The sequence below is a fragment of the Haematobia irritans genome, chromosome 5 (genome assembly GCF_050003625.1).
Source record: "Haematobia irritans isolate KBUSLIRL chromosome 5, ASM5000362v1, whole genome shotgun sequence".
Lineage (NCBI taxonomy): Eukaryota > Metazoa > Arthropoda > Insecta > Diptera > Muscidae > Haematobia > Haematobia irritans.
In genome coordinates this window covers 125,655,256-125,675,609 of record NC_134401.1, presented here as the reverse complement: position 1 = coordinate 125,675,609, position 20,354 = coordinate 125,655,256, and the positions used below count along the sequence as shown (strand labels likewise).

The 20,354-nt window shown below is 36.6% G+C and overlaps 1 protein-coding gene across 1 annotated transcript in view; it reads left to right on the top strand.

Annotated features, from left to right (window-relative positions):
- Sema2a (Semaphorin 2a) overlaps nt 1–20,354 on the top strand; it is a 260,078-nt gene that overhangs the window by 198,362 nt on the left and 41,362 nt on the right. Inside the window, exon 6 of the mRNA XM_075310277.1 lies at nt 7,789–7,893. Coding sequence (XP_075166392.1) covers nt 7,789–7,893 — 105 coding nt within the window. The remainder of the gene's footprint in view (nt 1–7,788; nt 7,894–20,354) is intronic.

Genomic DNA, 20,354 nt, shown 5'->3' with positions numbered 1-20,354 from the left:
ATCATTAAGAAGTAATGCAAATGCAGTGCAACAGCTGCTGAAATGGGCTATGACAAGCAACACTTTCGGATGCAAAAAGAACGTTTTCACTACTTTTTTGGCGAGATTTTTTTCGATTAATTCACATCCCCTAAAAAAGTCGGTTAGTAGATTTTGCCAAACTTCAGATTTTGTAGATTATAAAAAAAATCTACTTTGACTTTTCGTATTTTGTATGTGAAGTTCGAAAATAGGTTATATCGGTCGAGGCCTTGATTATTTTGACATTTAAACCGACTCTTCGATTAGGTTTCTTAGGCTTCTAGACACCCAATATTTATCCAATTTGCTTGAAGTTCAAAATCTGGATGTAATTTAGGTTCACAATGACCAGCATCGAATTAGATATACATCTGTTCATAGTTTGGTAAAATCCCTGTCTTCTAATTTAGTATCTTGGGCTTCTGGATACTGCGACTTCTATCCGAGTTTCCTAACTCACGAAATCTATGACCACAAATTGCTGTGCCGAACATAGTGTTTATAGGTTCATGTTTTGGTATAGCCCCAATATAGGACGACCTCCCGTTTCTGGTCTTCTAGATACTGCAATTTATGTACGGTTTGGCTTGGGGAGCCACTGGGAGGAGTAAATTTTATCCAATCCATTTGAAATTTGATACGTGATGTAAGTGCATGGTCTCTAATAACCGTGCATAAATTGGTCCATATCGGTCTATAATTATATATAACCCCCATGTAAACCGATCACCAGGGCTTCCTTCCTTTATTCGATTGTGGATGACAGTTTTTACAGTTTTAAGATTGGTGCTGGTCTAACCTACGGCCGTATATAGAAGTTCCTCCACAAACATTTCGTTTTTAAGAGCATCCCGGGACCATCCATCAATTTTATTCCATATCCAATGAAATTGTTTTAGACCAGACTTGGAATATACACTACTTGGCGATTTAAAGTGAAAATTTAAAATTTGGACAATAAAATGTCGTAAAATAGATTAGAAAATCAACAAAAAAGTAAAAAAAAAAAACAAGTATGTACGGCCGTAAGTTCGGCCAGGCCGAAGCTTATGTACCCTCCATCATGGATTGCGTAGAAACTTCATCTAAACACTGCCATCCACAATCGAATTACTTAAGTTGCGGTAACGCTTGTCGATGGCAAGGTATCTTAAAACCTCCTAGGTTAGGTTAGGTTAGGTTAAAGTGGCAGCCCGATTAAATTTCAGGCTCACTTAGACTATTCAGTCCATTGTGATACCACATTTAACTAAAAGTACCTATTACATATGGGCACTTCTAGTCTTAACCACTGAACCTTCTCTATTATTAACTTTTGTGGAACCAACCAGATTGCTCCAAAAACATTAACAAACTGCTTAAGTTAACGTTTTCCAGGTCAGCCAGTAATCTAAAGCTATATGCTTCTAAAATTCGCTTACGCCTTACACAAAAAGCAGGACACTCACACAAGAGGTGTTTAATTGATTCCTTTTCCTCCACGTCATGACAGCTTATACAATAGTCATTATACTTCGCACCTATAGTTTTTGCAAATTCGCCTATCAGGCAGCGACCCGTTATAGCAGATATTAGGAGTGCTATCTGACGCCTTGAGAACACTAGCATATCTAGTGTGCGGTTTAAGTTTAAATGGGGCCATATTTGCTTGGTGTCGTTACAACCCTTGCAATTTTCCCATCGAATATTGGCCATCATAACAGCCTTCTCACGCAGTAAGAGCTTGCAGGTGGCCAGAGGCATACCAACAGATTCTAGTTCCCCTGGAATATGTAAGGTAGTTCCTAGCCTTGCTAACACATCTGCTTCACAGTTCCCCGGTATGTTCCTATGACCAGGCACCCATATTAGGTGAATATTGTACTGCTCAGCCATCTCGTTGAGAGATTTGCGGCAGTCTATGGCCGTTTTTGAGTTAAGGAACACAGAGTCCAAGGATTTTATTGCAGGTTGACTGTCTGAGTATATATTAATGCCAATATTTGTTGGAACATTACTTCTCAGCCAATTCACCACCTCTCTTATTGCCAATATTTCAGCCTGAAAAACACTACAGTGATTAGGTAATCTTTTCGCTATTCGAATTTCCAGATCTTTAGAATATACTCCGAACCCCACTTGTCCATTCAATTTGGAGCCATCAGTATAGAAATCTATATATCTTTTATTGCCCGGGGTCTGTGTACACCACGCCTCACTGTTGGGAATTAGAGTTTCAAACTTTTTGTCGAAAAGTGGTTTTGCCAGGGTGTAATCCACTACGTTAGGCACATCTGGCATTACTTTGAGGACCGAACTATGACCGTACATTTTTTCCGACCACAGCGATAGCTCGCGCAACCGCACAGCCGTTGTTGCAGCTGACTGTTTGGCCAATATGTCTAAAGGCAATAGATGTAGCATGACATTAAGGGAGTCTGTTCCTGCCTTACTAAATGCGCCTGAGATACATAAGCTCGCCATACGCTGAACTTTATCTAAACAAGTCGGTTTCTGAAGTGCCGGCCACCAGACTACAACACCATATAGCATTATAGGTCTAACCACTGCCGTGTATAGCCAATGCACAATTTTTGGTCTTTGTCCCCACTTTTTCCCTATTGCCTTTTTGCACGAGTACAAAGCTACCGTGGCTTTTCTCGCCCTCTCTTCAATTCTAAGCCTAAAATTCAGCTTCCTGTCCAAAATAACGCCAAGGTATTTTGCACACTCACCAAAGGGAATTTCAGTACCCCCTAAGGAAATGGGCCTAACCGTGGGAGTTTTGCGATCTTTGCAGTACATGACTATTTCTGTCTTTGCTGGATTTACACCAAGACCATTATCTTTCGCCCATTTCTCAGTCATCCGGAGAGCTCTCTGTATAATATCTCTGATTGTGGATGGGAATTTTCCCCTGACTGCTAGCGCCACATCATCTGCGTATGCCACCACTTTTATCCTTTCTTTTTCTAGAGAAACCAGAAGGTTGTTTATAGCAACATTCCAAAGAAGAGGTGATAGAACTCCTCCTTGGGGAGTGCCTCTGTTCACATACCTTTGTATGTTTGCTTGCCCTAGTGTGGCTGAAATACGTCTCTTCATTAGAAGTTCGTCTAACAGCCTAAGAATACCTGGATCAACATTCAGAGTTGTCAGTCCATTTAATATCGAGCTCGGATGGACGTTATTGAACGCCCCTTCGATGTCTAGAAATGCCACGATTGTGTATTCTTTGATAAATAGTGAGCTTTCAATAAAGCTGACTAGTTCATGTAATGCGGTCTCAGTAGACCTGCCCTTCGAGTATGCATGCTGTCGTTTCGAGAGCAAACCTGAATCCACGGTAGTTCTAAGATACATGTCTATCATCCTCTCCAGGGTCTTAAGTAGGAATGAGGATAAGCTGATTGGTCGGAAATCCTTCGCACTCGAGTGAGAGGCTTTTCCTGCTTTAGGTATGAAGACGACTTTTGTTTCCCTCCACTTTTCTGGAATATATGCTAAGTTTACACATTGTTTATATATCACCGTCAACCAGGGGATAATTCTTCCAGCCACTGCCTGTAACTCCGCCGGAGTAATTCCATCAGGTCCGGGGGATTTGAATGGTCCAAAGCTATTTAAAGCCCATTTTATTCTAGATTCCGACACAATTTCCTCGATAGGAAATGATCGCTGAGCCTCTGTTACACCGCCGGAACATGGTTCAACCGTCTGATTTCCAGGGAAGTGTGTGTCCAAAAGTACCTCCAACGTCTCCTCACTGGACGTTGTCAAATTTCCCTCCGATGTTTTAATGAAACCTGGAGCGGTGTTAGTGGATGCTAGTACCTTCCGTGGAAGCCTCTGACGTATTCTCAATACTGCTACAGTAATCATCCCAAGAGTTTTGTTGAGACCTTCTCAGTTCTCGTTTATATTCTCTCAGATTCATCTTGTAAGTGTCCCAATCCTCCGGAGCTCTTGTGGACTTTGCTTTGTTAAAGAGCTTCCTGCAGGATTTCCTCATATTACTTAACTCCGTAGTCCACCATGGCGGCCGATTTTTTCCCCTTGGCTTTCCTCTAGGGCATGCAGCTTTCAGTGACATGTTGAAGGCCTTAGTAATCCGCTCCACTGCGTGTTCGATATCTTGCACAGTGCCCATATTTATCTCCGGCACTTCCGGTATCATCAAATTGAACGATTCCCTATACCTATTCCAGTCAGCTTTCCTAACATTTGGCGGAAATATGATCTTGGTGATATGAACATCAAATTTGAAACTGATGTAGCGATGATCTGAGAAGCTATGTTCCCTCAAAACTTGCCACTCAGATATCTTATCATTCAGTTCCGGAGAGGTCAACGTTACGTCCAAAACCTCCTAACACCATCTTCTGAATTATATGTAAGTCCATACGTGGTATATATTAAATCAAAAAAGATCGATCCAATACGTATATAATTCAGTTTGACAAAGTAGACATAAAATTTTGACAAAATGTTCTACAGAAATAAAATTTTAACAAAATTTTCTATAGAAATAAAATTTTCACAAAATTTTCTATAGAAATAAAAATTTTGACAAAATTTTCTATAGAAAGAAAATTTTGACAAAAATTTCTACAGACATAAAATTTTAACAAAATTTTCTATAGAAATAAACTTTTGACAAAATTTTCTATAGAAATAAAATCTTGGTAGATTATTTTTGGCTCGAGTGGCAACCATGATTATGAACCGAATAAAATTTGAAATTTTCTTCTCTTTGAGGCTCCGCAAACCAAATCTGGGGATCGGTTTATATGGGGGCTATATATAATTATGGACCGATGTGAACCAATTTTTGCATGGTTGTTAGAGACCATATACCAACACTATGTACCAAATTTCAGCCGGATCGGATGAAATTTGCTTCTCTTTTAGGCTCCGCAAGCCAAATATGGGGATCGGTTTATATGGGGGCTATATATAATTATGGACCTATGTGGACTAATTTTTGCATGGTTGTTAGAGACCATATACCAACACCATATACCAAATTTCAGCCGGATCGGATGAAATATGCTTCTGTTAGAGGCTCCACAAGCCAAATCTGAGGGTCCCTTTATATGGGGGCTATACGTAAAAGTGGACCGATATGGCCCATTTTCAATACCATCCGACCTACATCAATAACAACTACTTGTGCCAAGTTTCAAGTCGATAGCTTGTTTCGTTCGGAAGTTAGCGTGATTTCAACAGACGGACGGACGGACATCCTTAGATCGACTCAGAATTTCACCACGACCCAGAATATATATACTTTATGGGGTCTTAGAGCAATATTTCGATGTGTTACAAACGGAATGACAAAGTTAATTTACCCCCATCCTATGATGGAGGGTATAAAAACATGTTTATACGGCCGTAAGTTCGGCCAGGCCGAATCTTATGAAGCCTCCACCATGGATTGCGTAGAAACTTCTACTAAAGACGGTCACCCACAATTAAATTACTTGGGTTGCGGCCGATAGCTTCTTCTTAACATCATCTTCTAAATTGTACGTTAGTCCATGCGGGATATATAGTAGTCAAAAGAAAGGTCGATTAAATACGTATGTATTCAGTTCTTGACCGGTATATATAGGAAATAAATAATTACGAACCGATATGAACTTTTCTGCGGTACTTATAGAGCCAGATTTGAAATATGGGGGTCGCTATATATGGGTATATATAAAAATACGAACACGAGTCTATTAAAAATGGCAGATTTTGTACTGTTTGGTAGATTTGTAGAATCCTTGATGTTTTAACAGATTTAAAATATTCCTCTCCAACTATGAAATGCGTCATAAATTTTCTATAGAAATAACAAAAGTTTCTACAGAAATAAAATTCTGACAAAATTATCTATAGAAATAAAATTCTGACAAAATTTTCTATAGAAAAAAATTTTTGACAAAATTTTCTATAGAAATTTAAAATTTTTGGGTTCTATATATAATATATATCGATACGGACCAATTTTGGCATGGTTCTTATGGGCCATACACTAGCGAAATGTACAAAATTTAAACCGGATCGGATGAATGTTGCTCCTCCAAGAGGCTCCGGAGGTCAAATCTGGGGATCGGTTTATATAAGAGCTATATATAATTATGGACCGATATGGACCAATTTTGCATGGTTGTTAGAGACCATATACTAACACCACGTCCTAATTTTGAACCGAATCAGATGGAATTTGCTTCACTTTGAGGCTCCGTAAGCCAAATCTGGGGATCGATTTATATGGGGGCTATGTATAACTATTGACCGATGTCGACCAATTTTTGCTTGGACCGATGTGAGAGACCATAAACCGATGTCGACCAATTTTTGCTTGGACCGATGTGAGAGACCATAAACCAACACCATGTACCAAATTTCAGCCAGATCGGATGAAATATGCTTCTCTTAGAGGCTCCGCAAGCCAAATCTGTGGATCGGTTTATATGCGGGCTATATATAATTATGGACCGATGTCGACCAATTTTTGCATGGTTATTAGAGACCATATACCCACACCATGTACCAAATTTCAGCCAGATCGGATGAAATATGCTTCTCTTAGAGGATCCTCAAGCCAAATATGGAGGACCTCCAGATAAACGGACCGTTTATAATGGGGCTATACGTAAAAGTGAATTACACCAATAAAAAACAACTACTTGTGCCAAGTTTCATGTCGATAGCTTATTTCGTTCGGAAGTTAGCGTGATTTCAACAGACGGACGGACGGTTGGATGGACATGCTTAGATCGACTCAGAATTTCACCACCACCCAAAAAATATACATACTTTATGGGGTCTGAGAGCAATATTTCGATGTATTACAAACAGAATGACAATGTTAATATATCCTCATAATTTATACCCTTCACCATAGGGGTGAAGGGTATAAAAACAAGAATTTAAAATTTTACCCTAGTGGAAATTTGAACCTGTGCCTATTGACTTTTTTACTTTCATAGAAGTTCGATGGAATTCTCCATCAATTTTTTTTCCATATCCAATGGAGTTCTTTTGAAACAGTCTTAGAAAATACGCTAGTTGGTGGTTTAAGGTAAAAATTTAAAATTTTGGACAATTAAATGTCGCAAAAAAAGAATAGAACCTGTTTTCATTATTTTCTCATTCATACTAATAAAGAAAATCTCGAGAAGTAGTTAGAATGTAATGCTTTTGGGTCATATTATGATCATATCATAAACACTTAAATTGACGTTTTGACGCTTCGTGTTCAACGTATTTCAAATTGTAAAAATTAGATAATTAAGAATATAAAAATATAATAAAAAATATTGATAAAAATAAAAGGAGAAATTGGGGATTTTTTTAATTTCTTCATTCAACTTAAATTCAAAGGCACAACTTCTAAAGCAATGCAAAGGATCCGAAAACGAACTACATCCGACCTATGACAAGTCCTTGTAAAATTCATCTTAGATGATCAAAGTTTGCAGTACCTCCGGATCACAAGTTGGGGATCCAAACTACTATTTTGGAATTTTTTTTTTTTTTTGCTGGGTTGTATGTATTGAATATTTTCCAAAATGGGGTTTGAGACTGCTGGATTGTTAAGTTATTGAATATTTTCCACAATGCGGTTTAAGACTTCAAATTCAGTATGGATAGTACTTGAGCTTCGTCCTGGCAATACCCAGCACCATTTCTTAATTTTTAATTTACTCATTACCTTATATGTTATGCTAGTTCTAATAAATAAATGTAATAATAATTTTATATAATTAATATGTTTCCCCTCTTATATTTTAGGTTTTCGATTGTAAAAATCACATTCGCGTAATCCAAAAAATGCAAGGCAATCGGTTGTATGTGTGTGGCACAAATGCCCACAATCCCAAGGATTATGTTATTTATGTAAGTATCAGTTTATACATACAAAACTATGATAATAACCTCAATAAAGATATTCATATGAATAAATCTAGAAAATATCTTGAATGTTTGTGGTAGAAGAGTTTACCATTTCTAATACAAAATGTTGTAGCGTTTGTGTTTCTCTTGCTTTTGAAAGTGGTTAACATATTTTCCTTTTTCCATTAAAGATATACGCATTATGTCTTTTGTTCGATTGACACCCCCTTTTCTTAGGAAATTATTGCTAGCATTGACATAACATATTGTGGTGTTGAAGCAATGGGCTGCGCATACAGCTAGTGTGAAATTGATTCTTGCATATGGGTTAATACATAAGATATGAGGCAAATCAAGATATTCCTACAATAATATGATATTATAGGATTTCTTTTTCCAGAAGCATAAAATTAATTTTGGGGGAAGAATGTAATTAATATTTTCAAAAATTATATTTTTTTTTCTAAACGTTCACTTTTGTTTATTATAAAATTTGATTTTTTTCTTTTGTCGCTTATAGAGTATCCCATATGCCATATTTGTAAAAAAAAATGCTTTTTTTTCTTATATTTTACTGTGAAACCCTTCTTTTCTTCACTTCTTATATTTAAGCTGGTATATAGATAAAAATCTCTTTGTGCAAATATTTTCTAGGGGGAAAATGTGAAAAAAGACCATAGAAAAGTGGCAACACATTTTCATTCAATTGACACATATTCACAGAATAAAAAACAGAGAGTGTGAGTTTGGTTGTGATTTCAATCCCTTTTAAACTTTCCCCTTCTGTTGTCTGAAGTGAAAGCTTAGTTTGCTCTAGCGGCAAAGTGTGTTCTATATACGATTTCACATCTTTGTTTGTATTGCGCAAAAAAAAAAACAGAAAATATTATAATGTTATCAAGTGACAACATACTTTAAATGTACACATGGGTATGTTCTCTCTCTCTAATCAAAGCCACACGCAACGCGAATAGAACTAACACACTACGAAATATGAATAGGTCCCTGTGTGATATGCAAAAGGGTTGCGATTTACTAAACATCGGTTTTTTAATTGATGTTCTGTAATGTAGGATTATAATAAAATTTTCATACTATTGGTAATATAAAGAAATTTTAATTGGCAGTTCGTTAAGGTTAGGGCGTTATTTCAGGCTCACTTAGACTATTTAGTCCATTGTTATATCACAGTGGTGAACTTTTCTCTTGGATTCTTCCCATTATGATGAAACAAGTTTCTCTAACTCTCAGAAATATCACCAGCATTACTGAGAGGGTTTAAATGTGGTTTGGTTTTCAGTCAAGACTGAGATTGGACCCTGGACCAGACCGAATCCCCAACCATTTCAGAACTGTATTTTTGGCGTTGTGTGGGAGCACAATAAGGGAGTGTCTGCGTCGTTTCGTGATAGTCGATGAAAGAGTAGGTCACTGTTAGACATCGGACACGAAGGAAAAGTCGATGTAGTATCCCTCAGCCTGCAAAAATGCTGCGAGCAAGGCTAAGACCATTTTCTAGAATTCATCAACAGATTATGATCTACATTGACTTGCTGGAAAAATATAAAACAATCACAGGGCTGTACTATGATGAATTACTAGGCCAATGAACCTTTTGATTGAAGAAAATATTACAACTTTTTTAGAAGAAATAAGTGCACGGTTGGATTGCTCGATCTGATAGGTTAGGTTAGGTTAGGTGGCAGCCCGATATATCAGGCTCACTTAGACTATTTAGTACATTGTGATACCACATTGGTGATCTTCTCTCTTATCACTGAGTGCTGCCCGATTCCACGTTAAGCTCAATGACAAGGGACCACCTTTTAAAAGCCGAGTCCGAACGGCGTTCCACATTGAAGTGAAACCACTTAGAGAAGCTTTGAAACCCTCAGAAACCAGCATTACTGAGGTGGGATAATCCACCGCTGAAAAACTTTTTGGTGTTCGTTCGAAGCAGGAATCGAACCCACGACCTTGTGTAAGCAAGGCGGACATGCTAACCATTGCACCACGGTGGCTCCCCTGATACTACATCCATGGAATTTTTTTGATTTGGCTCCGATTAATTTTTTTAGCAAAACTCAAAAAAGGTCACTTTCTTGGCACAAATACCAGTCAAGAGAAGAGTAATGTGTTCGACCTGATACTACATCCTTGGAAATTTTTTGATTTGGCTCCGATTATTTTTTTTAGCAAAACTCAAAAAAGTCACTTTCTTTTCACAAATACCAGTCGAGGGAAGAGCAATATGTTTTGAAATATTCTCTGACAAACCATGAACTTTGAAAATGGCTTCATATTTGGGAATTACTCCCAAAAACGGTACATGTATATGGCATGACCCATATCGACTAAGCCTTCCAATGAATAATGCATAGCTATATCATTCCAATTTTGAACATTTAGGAATACTTTTATGAATTCTCAAAAAGCTTTCTTTTTAAAAATCTCGTGTTATTCTAATTCAGTAAAGATGGTAAAGTTGAATTTCGATTTTATTGCTATTTCTGAAAATTGGTCAATATAATGCGGTGATTAATCTGGACATTTATAACTTTTACATATCAGGGGTATGAAAAAGAGAATAATTTACCCAATAAGATAGGAGATAGATAAAAGCCAATAGTAGCTCAGAAATGTATATAAAATTGAGTTTCTGTTTTAATCCCTAAATTTCGAATCAGAGTCCTGATATAAGTCAGCATATTCCACAGATCATTTTCCTCCTTTTATTGTACCCTACACCACATAGTGGTCAGGGTATAATAACTTTGATCTGCCAAAAAATGTGCCTACCAGAAATATTGATTTTAGACCCGATAAAATATATACCGATCGACATAGAATCACCTCCTGAGTCGATCTAGCCCTTGGTGTCCGTTCGCCCGTCTGGATGTCCGTCTGTCCAAGTATTTGTAATTCGCAGGACTCCGTTCGCAATTATTAACCGATTTTGATGAAATTTGGTATATGACGCTCTACTACACTATGGCGAAGTTTATTGAAATCATATCAAATTTAGATATAGCTCCCATATATATGTAGCGCCCGATTTCGATGGGATCAGATTGAGGGGTCCGATTGCGCTCATTTAATAACCGATCGAACCGATCAAATTTGCTACAAAGTAATCTAATTTACCACCATTTGATTGTGCTAAATTTCATTGAAAACGGTTTAGATTTAGATATAGCTCCCATATATATGTATCGCCCCATTTTCCCAAATTTGGTCATAAAACGCTTATTCATCAATCAATCTTACTCAACGTTGAGTTACTCCAATATTCTGTAGTACCTACTATATGTGCAAAAAATCATGGAAATCGGTTCATATTTAATTATATGTATAACCCGATTTTCCATAATATACTTATAAATTTTGAAAAAAACAGTTAAAATGTCATAATTTTTTATAGAAATAAAATTTAGACAACAATACAATTTTGACAAAAATTTCTATATACAAATAAAATTTTGACAACATTTTCTATACAAATAAATTTTTGACAATATTTACTATAGAAATAAAATTTAGATTAAATTTTCTATAGAAATAAAATTTTTTATTTTCTATTTCTATGAAAAATTTTGACAAAATTTTCCATAAAAATAAAATGTTGACAAAATTTTCTATATAAAAATAAAATTTTGACAAAATTTTCCATAAAAAAATTTTCTATATAGAAATAATTTTTTGACAAAATTTTCTATATAGAAATAACATTTTGACAAAATTTTCCTTACAAATATTTTTTTACAAAATTTACTATAGAAATAAAATTTTGACAAAATTTACTATAGAAATAAAATTTTGACAAAATTTACTATAGAGAAAAAACTTTGAGTAAATTTTCTGTAGAAATAAAATTTTGAAAAATTGTTCTATAGAAATAAAATTTTGAGCAAATTTTCTATTAGAAATAAAATTTTTAAAAAAAATTTCTATTAGAAATAAAATTTTGAGAAAATTTTCAATTAGAAATAAAATTTTGACAAAATTTTGTATAGAAATAAAATTTTGACAAAATTTTGTATAGAAATAAAATTTTGACAAAATTTCTATAGAAATAGAATTTTGACAAAATTTCTATAGACATAAAATTTTCAGAAAATTTTCTATAGAAATAAAATTTTGAGAAAATTTTCTATAGAAATGAAATTTTGGTAAATTTTTGAATAGAAACAAAGTTTTGACAAAACCATAATAGTCTTATTTATTAACCGATCTTACTCAAATTTAGCACAAAGTATCGACCAAACCTGCAAATCGGTTCATATTTAGACATAGCTCCCATATATATACATCCCAAATTTGGTCATAATACCCCAGCAAAAAAGCGTCGCCATAAAAGTAATGAAAATGTGCTTTTCGGATCCGGAAGTGGTGCAAAATTTACGCAGAAGCAATGAATTTAACATGGGCTTGTCATAGGACGGAAGTCCTCCATTTCAACAGCCGTTGCACTGAATTTGCATCACTTCTTTAGGTGTGATCCGAATTCAATGTAAATTAAAAAATTCGGTGATATTTTGTCAAATAAATAATTTTTATAATTTTTTATAATTTTTAATGGATTCTAACGCTTGTCGGAAACGTTTGATCTAAACAATTTTCAAAACTTCACAATTTTTTCAGATTGGATTTAGCATTTTTTTCGACAAAATTTAAATGATTTGTACCATTTTATTAATTCTTACTCTGTTTTTAACCTTTTTGAAACAAAAAAGTTAAAATTACCCATTAAAAGTATGAAAAACCAAAGTTATAAAAAATTGAATTAAAATAACTTCCTGGGTAGTTAAACTAAAGAACATCATTGGGAGTGCATCTTATGGAAGTGCTTTTAAAGTTGTGCCTTTGGAAGAACTTCCAATTTTTTTGCTGGGACATTGAATTATTAATCGATGTTACTCAAATTTCAAATTTTTTATTAGCCGATCGCAACTAGACTTGCATGCAGCTCTTACATAGATATATTTCCCAAGATTCACAAATTTGGATTTGTTACCCTCTTTCTTAATAATGGACTCAATATTAATGGCATACTAAATCTGTAGGTGCGGAATCAACTATAGCTCCTAATATCAGACAGATCTGTTCTGATTGTGATAAAATTCCCATAAACATGTACCCCTTAATGTTCTTAAATATGGAAATGCGGTTTATCACGCAAACCTATTCCACTGGTACCCTACAAACAATGTTTACTAAAGGGTGATTCTTTTGAGGTTAGGATTTTCATGCATTAGTATTTGACAGATCACGTGGGATTTCAGACATGGTGTCAAAGAGAAAGATGCTCAGTATGCTTTGACATTTCATCATGAATAGACGAACGATCTGCCACAACGTCGAATTTTCAGTGAATGGGCCCTAGAAAAGTTGGCAGAAAATCCGCTTTTTTTATCGACAAATTTTGTTCAGCGATGAGGCTCATTTCTGGTTGAATGGCTACGTAAATAAGCAAAATTGCCGCATTTGGAGTGAAGAGCAACCAGAAGCCGTTCAAGAACTGCCCATGCATCCCGAAAAATGCACTGTTTGGTGTGGTTTGTACGCTGGTGGAATCATTGGACCGTATTTTTTCAAAGATGCTGTTGGACGCAACGTTACGGTGAATGGCGATCGCTATCGTTCGATGCTAACAAACTTTTTGTTGCCAAAAATGGAAGAACTGAACTTGGTTGACATGTGGTTTCAACTAGATGGCGCTACATGCCACACAGCTCGCGATTCTATGGCCATTTTGAGGGAAAACTTCGGAGAACAATTCATCTCAAGAAATGGACCGGTAAGTTGGCCACCAAGATCATGCGATTTGACGCCTTTAGACTATTTTTTGTGGGGCTACGTCAAGTCTAAAGTCTACAGAAATAAGCCAGCAACTATTCCAGCTTTGGAAGACAACATTTCCGAAGAAATTCGGGCTATTCCGGCCGAAATGCTCGAAAAAGTTGCCCAAAATTGGACTTTCCGAATGGACCACCTAAGACGCAGCCGCGGTCAACATTTAAATGAAATTATCTTCAAAAAGTAAATGTCATGGACCAATCTAACGTTTCAAATAAAGAACCGATGAGATTTTGCAAATTTTATGCGTTTTTTTTTAAAAAAAAAGTTATCAAGCTCTTAACAAATCACCCTTTATTTCAGTAGGGATGGTTTAGGGTATGATATGTTTTAAAATAATTTTTGTAATAATGTTTTCTTATGAACTGTGTTCACAGTATAAACGAAATCGCATATGTGGGACAAAAGACTTTATAGATAAAGCTAATAAAAGAAAGGGATTTCTTTCTCATTCCCTTTCATTTCAACTGGTGTCAATGATTTTACTCTTAAAGTAAAAGGGAAATGTTCCTTCGTGGAATGTCTAAGTGCTTTTAGAGTTTTTGTGAACAAATTGACATGTAAATGTGAAATTGGTTTATAATACATATTTTTAGTATCTTAATCTAAAATCAAATAAAGGGATCAATTTGCAATTCCCACAAGGAATAGGGAAATAATTCAAACCAAAAACGTGTGATTTAACATGCTTCTCTATTTAAATAATATTATATAAAAAATACACACAAAATGATGAGAATATTTTTGCTACATTGAAGAGTAGAAGCAAAACAATATTGAACACAAACTAATAAAAAAGAAAAGAATTTAAATATTTTTTTTAAATAAAATTTATTTTATTTTTTTTTTTTTTTTTACTTTATTTATTGCGTATAAAATGACATGAGTTTAGAAATGTCCAAATTTTTTCGACTTTAAGATTTGTATAACAATATTTTAACAATGTTCGAAAATTATTAGTAGTATGTAAGGTGTCAAATAAAATCTAATTTCTTAAAACTTTTCATTTCATTCACATTCTCAGGGAAATAAATTCAAACCAAAATGTATAATGTGATTTTGAATATTTTCCTATAAAAATAATTTCAAATAAAATTGACATTCTCAATAATAGGTTTTATTTAAAATATTTATAATTAGAAATTTTTTGTAAATATAAATTTTGAAATTTCATAAAAATTATTTCATTCACATTCCAACAGAGAAACTAATTCAAACGAAAATCGTATTATTGTATATAAAAACAAGTAAGGAAAGTCTAAAGTCGGGCGGGGCCGACTATATTATACCCTGCACCACTTTGTGATCTACATTTTGGATACCAACTGAAATCCTTCAAATTTGGTGGGTACTATATATAAAGGTTTATGTTCCCATATACATACATTTAAATCTGTCGGTTCAGATTTAAGACTACTTAGTATACAATATATTTAAGACTTCTTAGAAAATCCATTGACTTAAAATTTTAGTCGGTTAATGCCCTTTTAGTATGTTAAAAAAATGAGAAACCTTTAAATATGAACCAATTTTGAGGCAACTTCGCAAAAGTGTTTTTATGATTTATCGGTCGATAAATATGTATTAGAAGTATAGGAAAATTGGAATCATTTTTACAAGTTTTCGACTAAGCAGTGGCGATTTTGCAAGGAAATTTTCGTATTTTGACCATTTTTGTCGAAGTCAGAAAAACATATCTATGGGAGTAATATCTAAATCTGAACCGATTTCAACCAAACTTGGCACGCATAGCTACAATGCTAATTCGACTCCCTGTGCAAAATTTCAACCAAATCGGAGCAAAAAATTGGCCTCTGTGGTCATATGAGTGTAAATCGGGCGAAAGCTATACATGGGATCGATATCTAAATATGAACCGAGTTCAACCAATTTTGGCACGCATAGCTACAATGATAATTCTACTCCCTGTGCAAAATTTCAATTAAATCGGAGTAAAAGATTGGCCACTGTGGCCATATGAGTGTAAATCGGGCGAACGATATATATGGGAGCTATATCTAAATCTGAACCGATTTCAATAAAATTTGGCACACTTAACTACACTACTAATTGTACTCCTAGTGCAAAATTTCAACCAAATTGGGGTAAAACTCTGGCTTCTGGGACCGTATTAGTCCATATCGGACGAAAGACATATATGGGAGCTATATCTAAATCTGAACCGATTTCAATAAAATTGAGCACACTTGACTATAGTACTACTTGTGCAAAATTTTAAGCAAATTAGGGTAAAACTCTGGCTTCTGGTGCCATATAAGTCCATATCGGGCGAAATATATATATGGGAGGTTTATCTAAATCTGAACCGATTCAATGATTCAATAGGGTTCTATTCTGAGCTAAAACACATACTTGTGCCAAATTTGAAGTCGATTGGACGAAAACTGCGATCTAGCCTTTTATTACATAAATGTGTTCACGGACAGACGGACATGGCTATATCGACTCAGGAGCCCACCCTGAGCATTTTTGCCAAAGACACCATGTATCTATCTCCTTCTGGGTGTTGCAAACCTATGCAGTAACTTATAATACCCTGTTCCACAGTGTGGCGCAGGGTATAAATACATTCTAGCGGACAAATACCTTCGATGAAAAATCGTGGAGTTTTGAATATTTTTCTATATAAATAATTTACTACAAAATATATACTAAAAACAACAGGAATATTTGTACAATATTGATTATTAAACGTAAAACTAGGTTAGGTTAGGTTAAAGTGGCAGCCCGATTAAGATTCAGGCTCACTTAGACTATTCAGTCCATTGTGATACCACATTAACTAAGAGTACCTATTACATATGGGCACTTCTAGTTTTAACCGCTGAACCTTCTTGATTATTTTTCTTTGTTGAACCAACCAGATTGTTCCAAAAACATTAGCAGACTGCTTAAGTTAACGTTTTCCAGATCCGCCAGTAATCTGAAGCTATATGCTCCTAAAAGTTGCTTGCGCTTTACACAAAATGCAGGACACTCACACAAGAGGTGTTTAATTGATTCTTTTTCCTCCGCATCATGACAGCTCATACAATAGTCATTATACTTCGCGCCAATAGTTTTTGCAAAATCGCCTATCAGGCAGCGACCCGTTATAGCAGATATCAGGAGTGATATCTGACGTCTCGAGAACATTAGCATATCTAGTGTGCGGTTTAAGTTGAAATGGGGCCATATTTGCTTGGTGTCGTTACAACCCTTGCAATTCTCCCATCGAACATTTGCCATCCTAACAGCCTTCTCACGCAGCATGAGCTTGCAGGTAGCTAGGGGCATACCAACAAATTCCAGTTCCCCTGGAATATGTAAGGTAGTCCCTAGCCTTGCCAACTCATCCGCTTCGCAGTTCCCCGGTATGTTCCTATAGCCAGGCACCCATATTAGGTGAATATTGTACTGCTCAGCCATCTCATTGAGAGATTTGCGGCAGTCGATGGCCGTTTTCGAGTTGAGGAACACAGAGTCCAAGGATTTTATTGCAGGTTGACTGTCTGAGTATATATTAATGCCAATATTTGTTGGAACATTACTTCTCAGCCAATTCGCCACCTCTCTTATTGCTAATATTTCAGCCTGAAAAACACTACAGTGATTAGGTAATCTTTTCGCTATTCGAATTTCCAGATCTTTAGAATATACTCCGAACCCCACTTGTCCATTCAATTTGGAGCCATCAGTATAGAAATCTATATATCTTTTATTCCCCGGGGTCTGTGTACACCACGCCTTACTGTTGGGCATTAGAGTTTCAAACTTTTTGTCGAAAAGTGGTTTTGCCAGGGTATAATCCACTACGTTAGGCACATCTGGCATTATTTTGAGGTCCGAACTATGACCGCACATTTTTTCCGACCACAGCGATAGCTCGCGCAACCGCAAAGCCGTTGTTGCAGCTGACTGTTTGGCCAAAATGTCTAAAGGCAATAGATGTAGCATGACATTAAGGGAGTCTGTTCCTGTCTTACTAAATGCGCCTGAGATACATAAGCTCGCCATACGCTGAACTTTATCTAAACAAGTCGGTTTCTGAAGTGCCGGCCACCAGACTACAACACCATATAGCATTATAGGTCTAACTACTGCAGTGTATAACCAATGCAAAATTTTTGGTTTTAGTCCCCACTTTTTCCCTATTGCCTTTTTGCACGAGTACAAAGCTACCGTGGCTTTTCTCGCCCTCTCTTCAATATTAAGCCTAAAATTCAGCTTCCTGTCCAAAATAACGCCATGGTATTTTGCACACTCACCAAAGGGAATTTCAGTACCCCCTAAGGAAATGGGCCTAACCGTGGGAGTTTTACGATCTTTGCAGTACATGACTAGTTCTGTCTTTGCTGGATTTACACCAAGACCATTATCTTTCGCTCATTTCTCAGTCATCCGGAGAGCTCTCTGTATAATATCTCTGATTGTGGATGGGAATTTTCCCCTGACTGCTAGCGCCACATCATCTGCGTATGCCACCACTTTTATCCTTTCTTTTTCTAGGGAAACCAGAAGGTTGTTTATAGCAACATTCCAAAGAAGAGGTGATAGAACTCCTCCTTGGGGAGTGCCTCTGTTCACATACCTTTGTATGTTTGCTTGCCCTAGTGTGGCTGAAATACGTCTCTTTATTAGAAGTTCGTCTAACAGCCTAAGTATACCTGGATCAACATTCAGAGTTGTCAGTCCATTTAATATCGAGCTCGGATGGACATTATTGAACGCCCCTTCGATGTCTAGAAACGCCACGATTGTGTATTCTTTGACAGATAGTGAGCTTTCAATAAAGCTGACTAGTTCATGCAATGCGGTCTCAGTAGACCTGCCCTTCGAGTATGCATGCTGTCGTTTCGAGAGCAAACTTGAATCCACGCTAGTTCTAAGATACATGTCTATCATCCTCTCCAGGGTCTTAAGTAGGAATGAGGATAAGCTGATTGGTCGGAAATCCTTCGCACTCGAGTGAGAGGCTTTTCCTGCTTTAGGTATGAAGACGACTTTTGTTTCCCTCCACTTTTCTGGAATATATGCTAAGTTTACACATCGTTTATATATCACCGTCAACCAGGGGATAACTCTTTCAGCCACTGCCTGTAACTCCGCCGGAGTAATTCCATCAGGTCCGGGGGATTTGGATTCCAAAGCTATTTAAAGCCCATTTTATTCTAGATTCCGACACAATTTCCTCGATAGGAAATGATCACTGAGCCTCTGTTACACCGCCGGAACATGGTTCAACCGTCTGATTTCCAGGGAAGTGTGTGTCCAAAAGTACCTCCAACGTCTCCTCACTGGACGTTGTCCAATTTCCCTCCGATGTTTTAATGAAACCTGGAGCGGTGTTAGTGGATGCTAGTACCTTCCGTAGTCTGGAAGCCTCTGACGTATTCTCAATACTGCTACAGTAATCATCCCAAGAGTTTTGTTGAGACCTTCTCAGTTCTCGTTTATATTCTCTCAGATTCATCTTGTAAGTGTCCCAATCCTCCGGAGCTCTTGTGGACTTTGCTTTGTTAAAGAGCTTCCTGCAGGATTTCCTCATATTACTTAACTCCGTAGTCCACCATGGCGGCCGATTTTTTCCCCTTGGCTTTCCTCTAGGGCAAGCAGCTTTCAGTGAAATGTTGAAGGCCTTAGTAATCCGCTGCGTGTTCGATATCTTGCACAGTGCTCATATTTGTCTCCGGCATTTCCGGTATCATCGAATTGAACGATTCCCTATACCTATTCCAATCAGCTTTCCTAACATTTGGCGGAAATATGGTCTTTCAAGTACGAACAGCCAATCTGAAACTGATGTAGCGATGATCTGAGAAGCTATGTTCCCTCAAAACTTGCCACTCAGATATCTTATCATTCAGTTCCGGAGAGGTCAACGTTACGTCCAAAACCTCTTGTCTGTTCCTGGTGACGAAGGTTGGTGCATCTCCCTTATTGCAAACTACCAGGTTAGTACGCAAAATAAACTCTATTAGCGACTCTCCCCTTGCATTAGTATCACTACTTCCCCAAATACTATGATGTGCATTTGCATCGCATCCCATAATGAGTTTTGTCTTTGTTTTTAGTGACTCCTCAACTAAGGTCTTAACGGCACAGGGTGGCATCTCCCTATCATGTCCCATGTAGACCGAAGATACCCAATATTTGCATGTGGATATCTCTAGACTGGCTACGACAGTGTCTGCATTGCTCAATGAAGGAAGCAGAAACAAGTTTAGTTCGTTTTTAGCAATTATACATGCTCGATTTATATCGGTACCGGTATTATGCAAAAGTTTGAAACCCGGAGTGCTTAATTCACAGATCTTGTTCTTATATATGTATGGTTCTTGAATAAGAACTATATCTATGTCTCCTTTCATCAGGAGAACTTTTAAGGCAGCACAAGCGGCCTTACAATGGTGAAGATTTATCTGGAGGAACCGTAGAACCATCCAAATTTTCAACCACCGTCACATCAGCCGCTTCAATTGAGTCATCAAGGGCTTCCTCTTCACAGATCTCGGTGACTCTCGCAACAATCCGCGGTTCAGTTTTGGTGAGGCTTGAGCCTGTAGAAACTTCCCTCATATGATTTTCGCCATAGTCTGCAGGTTTTA